Raw genomic sequence first — 6,733 nt, 5'->3', positions numbered from 1 at the left:
TCTGTGACGCACCAAACACTGAATGTATCATTGATTCAAACTTTATTTACATCGCAACTTTCAAGTTGAACATTTGACATTTTCATCAGTCGAAATCGTCGCTGATTCTCATCTGAACATTTATTTATCATTTCTGCTCCAAAAAATGTTTCATAATTCAGTTTGAAATAAAAGTCAGTTGTTTTAGAAGAAATTGTCGTGTGTGTGTGTGTGAAGTGTTTTCAAACCTTCAGAAGGAACCAATGAGTTCTCACATGTTGGGTGTTCATCTGCACGAGAGATTTGTTCATAAAAACAGACGGATACAAGTTTGAACGGAGGACAAGTGAGTTTATGTAAACAGAATTTACTAAGTTGGACATGAAGTGCATTCTGGTTTGAGATACGTTTAACAGCAATATAAACACAAACACCTATATATAAAAAAATGCATTTATCTCGTGGCTCAAAAAATGTTCAGATTCATGTTTTCAGTGGTGGAAACAAATGAAAACTTCAGACAGTGAAGACTAAATAAAAACTGTACACAGACTAATCAGCAGAAGTTCCATCTGGACAGGTAACATTTTATACAGCAATAATAAAAAACTGTTGTCATCTCATGTTGAACCACCAGGAGGTGTCTGCATCATTTAAGGTCTTAACAGGACAACACATTTCCTCTGTTACACAACCAACAGCGATGATGTTTAAAGTCACAAACTGATTGTTCATCACATTTCATGGCTCATCACCCGGGTTCAAACTCACAGCATCAGAGCTGAGGACGATGGACACACAACAGGTCCCTGTGCACGGTGGACACACAACAGGTCCCTGTGCACGGTGGACACACAACAGGTCCCTGTGCACGTGGACACACATCAGGTCCCTGTGGACACACAACAGGTCCCTGTGCACGTGGACACACATCAGGTCCCTGTGGACACACAACAGGTCCCTGTGGACACACGTCCAGGTCAGACAGAACCAATAACAAGTCACTAAACCATCAAGTAGAACCAAACCCGATGCTACGCTAACATTAGCTGGAGAGAAACCTCATTCACGCCTGGTGCTACGTATAAAGTGAACGGCTCGAAGGTTTTCGCAATCATTCACAACAAAGACGTTCCGACCGGATAAACGTTAACGGTGGCTAGCTAGAACCATATACGCCGATCGATCACGTGTGTTTGTTTATGTGCTACAGCTCAGTGCTGACCTCACAACTCACCAGGAGCTGCAGTTCTTTCTATAGGGAGTGTTCCTGGGTTCCTGTGTTCCTGTGTTCCTGTGTTCCTGGGTTCCTGTGTTCCTGGGTTCCATCAGTCCCATGTCTATCGTTCCCATGTCTAACGTAGAGTCGCTGGCTGAGCTTTAAGGCTTGATTGAGTTGAAGAGGACTGATGGGCCCGGGTGGGTTCCTGTGTTCCTGTGTTCCTGGGTTCCTGTGTTCCTGTGTTCCTGTGTTCCTGTGTTCCTGTGTTCCTGGGTTCCTGGGTTGCTGTGTTCCTGGGTTGCTGTGTTCCTGTGTTCCTGTGTTCCCACATCTAAAGTTCCCAAGTCCAACGTTCCCAATTCCCATGTCTATCGTTCCCATGTCCAACGTAGAGTCGCTGGCTGAGCTTTAAGGCTTGATTGAGTTGAAGAGGACTGATGGGCCCGGGTGGGTTCATGTGCTCTACTGAGGGACACTCTAGTTCTTCTCACACCTTGGGTCACCTGCTGAAGGAACCCGGGCTCGCTGAGTCACTGGAGGCAACGAACAGAACGTTTCCTGCCATCAGGAAACAATGAGCTGGTGAATGTTGTGAGTTTCACACGCCAGGAGAGTTGCACCGGTAAAGTTTGCCCTGACTTCAGGAACCAGATTCCACTCTTATTGTAATCAGGCAAAAATACGAGCTGGACATGCACTGCGATATTATTAAAACTCCAGATTTCATGCTCATCGCTGTCGTGGCTCTTTAACGTGCGATTCATGGCTCATTCTCAAAACTGATGTTAAAGCGCCGTCCACACTGATGCGTTTCAGTTTTATTGCAAACGCTTCCTGTCAGTAACACTTCCTGTCAGTTACACTTCCTGTCAGTTACACTTCCTGTCAGTTACGCTTCCTGTCAGTGACACTTCCTGTCAGTGACACTTCCTGTCAGTTACGCTTCCTGTCAGTTACGCTTCCTGTCAGTTACGCTTCCTGTCAGTGACACTTCCTGTCAGTGACACTTCCTGTCAGTGACACTTCCTGTCAGTGACTCTTCCTGTCAGTAACACTTCCTGTCAGTGTCACTTCCTGTCAGTGACACTTCCTGTCAGTTACACTTCCTGTCAGTAACCCTTCCTGTCAGTTACGCTTCCTGTCAGTTACGCTTCCTGTCAGTTACGCTTCCTGTCAGTTACGCTTCCTGTCAGTTACACTTCCTGTCACTAACACTTCCTGTCAGTAACACTTCCTGTCAGTAACGCTTCCTGTCAGTTACGCTTCCTGTCAGTTACGCTTCCTGTCAGTTACGCTTCCTGTCAGTTGCACTTCCTGTCAGTTACACTTCCTGTCAGTAACACTTCCTGTCAGTGACGCTTCCTGTCAGTTACACTTCCTGTCAGTAACGCTTCCTGTCAGTTACGCTTCCTGTCAGTTACGCTTCCTGTCAGTTACGCTTCCTGTCAGTAACGCTTCCTGTCAGTTACGCTTCCTGTCAGTGACGCTTCCTGTCAGTGACGCTTCCTGTCAGTTACGCTTCCTGTCAGTTACGCTTCCTGTCAGTGACGCTTCCTGTCAGTGACGCTTCCTGTCAGTTACGCTTCCTGTCAGTGACACTTCCTGTCAGTTACGCTTCCTGTCAGTAACACTTCCTGTCAGTGACACTTCCTGTCAGTGACGCTTCCTGTCAGTGACGCTTCCTGTCAGTTACACTTCCTGTCAGTAGCACTTCCTGTCAGTGACACTTCCTGTCAGTAGCACTTCCTGTCAGTGACGCTTCCTGTCAGTGACACTTCCTGTCAGTAGCACTTCCTGTCAGTGACACTTCCTGTCAGTCTCACTTCCTGTCAGTCTCACTTCCTGTCAGTTGCACTTCCTGTCAGTGACACTTCCACCTCGTCGTCCCTGCTCTGACGTTTCACCATCACACACACAGTTTCTGTTACTAAGCTACCATTCTACTTCCTGTTTACACCACATGACCAGTGCAGGCGAACGGTCACGTGACCTGTGTCTTCAGGTCACGTGACCTGTGTCTTCAGGTGTGTTGATATGGACGGACATTGCTCATTTTCCTGGTTCATGACCCATCTGGTTTCTTTAATCCCTTTAACTGCCGTTTCCACTTTAGGTTAAGTTTAAGAATTTGGTTTTCAAAGTTTGGGAAAAATCAGATTTCTTCTTCAACGAACACGAGGGACGAACCTCGAGCTGCCGAGCGTCTGCTTGTTGTCATATTTGGTTTCACTGGCATTAACATTTAGTGATGACGTTAAATATTAACTGTGTTGAGTAAAATAAGTGTTTTCTCTGAGTCCGACACCAGGTGGTCCGGGATGGAGTCAGGAGGAGTGGGGGGGGGGGGGGGTTCTCCTCGCTCACAGCCTGAGCTCATTGGCCACTTTGGAGGCGATGTTCTTGAAGGCGATGGACATGCCCGAGATCCTTTTAAAGCGCACGCCACTGAGCGAGAGGCGGGGCAGCTTGCACACCTCCATCTCCCATTGGACCAGACTGTCCAGCCGGGCGTCTCCGTGCACGCAGAACAGTAAGTAGCGCTCGCGCTGCTCGTAGTCACAGTTGTTGGCGTCCAGGACCCTGCGGATCTCCTTCATCATGTCCCCCGGCTCCATGGAGGACGTGGTCTTCATGCTCCAGGTGAACCTCAGGGACCGAGGCTTGGACTCCCGGGCCTCCTCGCGAGGCTCGCCCGAGGAACTCCTGCAGGAAGGAGAGAGAGAGAGAGATCCATGATGGAGACCGACTCACAGTCCAGAAACCAAGTATGAATATCAGAAGTTTGATTTAGGTATAAGTGTATTTTTTTTTTAACTGCATATTACTGTATTTTATGAATACTTGACAATGGCTTCATTTGTTTATTTTCCTTAATTTAACTTATTATTTCTTATTCTTATTTCTTTCCCGATTCCTTGAAGAGCTAAGCTGTCAATCAAACAGCTTTGGGCGGCACTTCCTGTCCAGGCTGACCAGTTACTTCCTGTTCATGACTCCTGATTAACTATTGTGTTAATATTAAAATCTGAGTATGTAATAACCACGCCCATGCTTATGACCCTGGTGCACAGAACCCGATCGGTGATGGAAGGTGTTTCTCGTGCTCAACTGAGGCTCCACAGAACTGAACCCGCCCCTTTCCCCACAGGCCCACAGCTGCTCAACAGCGCCCCCTGCTGTTACTGACCTGCGAACGAACTTGGAGGTGATCTTTCCGATGAGGGAGCCAGATGTTCCGCGGCGGGACGTAGCTAACGAGGCGGCAGCGTGCTGCGAGAGGCTGGGCGAGACCGGCGGGCCGTTGTAGGTGGCGGGTCGGCGGTCTCGCAGCTGAGCGCCGTGGAAGGTGGAGCGGCTGGTGGAGCCGCGGGGGAAGCTGCTGCGGTCCGGCGTGGTGCTACTGCTGCTGGTGACGCTGAAGGCGGAGGGGGAGGAGGGCGGCTGGGGGGGCGAGCTGCGGGGGGGGAGGGAAGGAGGTCGTTAGTAAAGAAACAACGAGTGAAAGGTTTGCTGCTGCGAGGAGACGTGAAGAACCTCTGGTACTCGGCGTGGTCGTGGATGGGCGGCAGGCTGGACCTCATGGGGTGACCCGACACCGACATGGACTTCACGTGACGGGGGCGCATGGAGGAGACGGTTGCCCCTGGCGACGGCGAGGGGGACGCTGCAGGAACCTCAGGGAGACTGAAACACACACAGACGATTTACTGATGTGGAAAACCAGCACGCCATCAGGGAGGAGCCAAAGATTCGCCCTCACCTGGCGTCCGTCCCGTTGGGGATCGCAGTGGAGTGGCGTTCGATGCTCGGCCGCTCATTAACATACGTGTTCCTCCGAGTGATGCTCTGAAACAGAGACACGCCTCTCCATCAACACACAGTGCATGTGAATACACAGAGTGTGTTTCTGGTTTGACCAATCAGCTTCGAGCTTCCCATCAATTGTGACTCCGCAGTTAACTTCACTTTTATCTTCATGTAGCTTTGATGTTTTCGGACCTGATCTTTATTCCAGTATCGTCTGATCCTTTGATCCCGATTCAAACCTGGTTTCTGGTCAACATGTGGATCTGCATCACTCACCCCCGACCCGGTGGCGGACTTCCGGCGGTCTGGAGCTCCCATGGGGGAGGCGGTCTCGGCCTTCCTGTCACTTTCCACGCTGTTGGCGTGGGAGTGCTTGGTGCAGGAGACAGGGGGGGGGATAGAGGGCGCCACTGAGACACAAACCACAGAGACAACAAAGGACAGGTCACATATGGAAACACTCAGACGTGTCTCAGGACGAAGCAGAATCGGATCAGACATCAACTCACCGTGGTCACTAAAGCGTCGCTGCTTCTGATTGGCTGTTGCATTGCGAGAGTGGGCGGGTGACTGACTGGAGCCGTTGACGTCGCTGCAGGGTCGTGACCTTTGGACCAGGCCACCACGGGACACAGACTCAGTGCCTTCACACTGGTGGAGAGAGTCACATCAGAGGATGGTGGGACGAGGACAGTTCTCCTCTGGAGGAGCTAGGCTAACAGGCCGCTCTTCGTGCTAAGCTAGGCTCCACTGAACGTAAGCCAGCTGCTACGCTAACTCACCTCGACGGGTTTCCTCCCCAGCAGCAGGTAGGTTGCTGTCACCTCGTTGTACTTGGGACCGTCCAGCGCCTTCCTCACTTCCTCCTGAGGGAAACCCATCGTCCCCATCAGCTCTGATTGGTCAGAAGAGTCAGAGCCCGCTCGGCATCGGTCACAACGCTCACAGGCTACAGACAACGACTCTGAGCTAAATGATCATGTTTAACATTAGCCCCAAGTGTGTGTGTGCATGTGTGTGTGTGTGTGTGTGTGTGTGTGTGTGTGAGTGTGTGTGCATGTGTGTGTGAATGTGTGCTCTTGTACAGATGTCTTTGTGAGGACCAGTTCCTCTACAACCTACAGAGTGAGGACATTTTGCCTGGTCCTCACTTTCTGACCCCCCTTTACTGGACTTGGTTTTAGGGTTAGAGTTAGGTTAGGGTTTGGGTTAGAGTTAGGTTAGGGTTTGGGTTAGAGTTAGGTTTGGGTTAGAGTTAGGTTTGGGTTAGAGTTAGGTTAGGGTTTGGGTTAGAGTTAGGTTTGGGTTAGAGTTAGGTTAGGGTTTGGGTTAGAGTTAAGTTAGGTTTGGGTTAGAGTTAGGTTAGGGTTTGGGTTAGAGTTAGGTTAGGGTTAGGGTTAGAGTTAAGTTAGGATTTGGGTTAGAGTTAGGTTTGGGTTTGGGTTAGGTTTGGGTTAGAGTTAGGTTTGGGTTAGAGTTAGGTTAGGGTTTGGGTTAGAGTTAGGTTAGGGTTAGAGTTAGGTTAGGGTTTGGGTTAGAGTTAGGTTTGGGTTAGAGTTAGGTTAGGGTTTGGGTTAGAGTTAAGTTAGGTTTGGGTTAGAGTTAGGTTAGGGTTTGGGTTAGAGTTAGGTTAGGGTTAGGGTTAGAGTTAGGTTAGGGTTAGGGTTAGGGTTAGAGTTAAGTTAGGATTTGGGTTAGAGTTAGGTTTGGGTTTGGGTTAGGTTT

The 6,733-nt window shown here is 49.6% G+C and overlaps 1 protein-coding gene across 1 annotated transcript in view; it reads right to left on the bottom strand.

Moving 5' to 3' along the window:
• Nucleotides 1–3,048: 3,048 nt before the first annotated feature.
• The window catches only part of LOC133028787 (serine/threonine-protein kinase MARK1-like), a 14,698-nt gene continuing 11,013 nt past the window's right edge, over nt 3,049–6,733 (bottom strand). The window contains exons 12-18 of the mRNA XM_061095825.1: nt 5,791–5,903; nt 5,518–5,659; nt 5,285–5,418; nt 4,962–5,047; nt 4,736–4,885; nt 4,389–4,655; nt 3,049–3,904 (exon numbers count right to left, since the gene is read on the bottom strand). Of these exons, the coding sequence (XP_060951808.1) occupies nt 3,562–3,904; nt 4,389–4,655; nt 4,736–4,885; nt 4,962–5,047; nt 5,285–5,418; nt 5,518–5,659; nt 5,791–5,903 (1,235 nt within the window). The 3' untranslated portion in view covers nt 3,049–3,561. The remainder of the gene's footprint in view (nt 3,905–4,388; nt 4,656–4,735; nt 4,886–4,961; nt 5,048–5,284; nt 5,419–5,517; nt 5,660–5,790; nt 5,904–6,733) is intronic.

Source organism: Limanda limanda, chromosome 2 (genome assembly GCF_963576545.1).
Source record: "Limanda limanda chromosome 2, fLimLim1.1, whole genome shotgun sequence".
In the NCBI taxonomy this organism is placed as follows: domain Eukaryota; kingdom Metazoa; phylum Chordata; class Actinopteri; order Pleuronectiformes; family Pleuronectidae; genus Limanda; species Limanda limanda.
The sequence above is the reverse complement of the archived record's forward strand: the minus strand, read 5'-3'. Positions and strand labels throughout refer to the sequence as shown.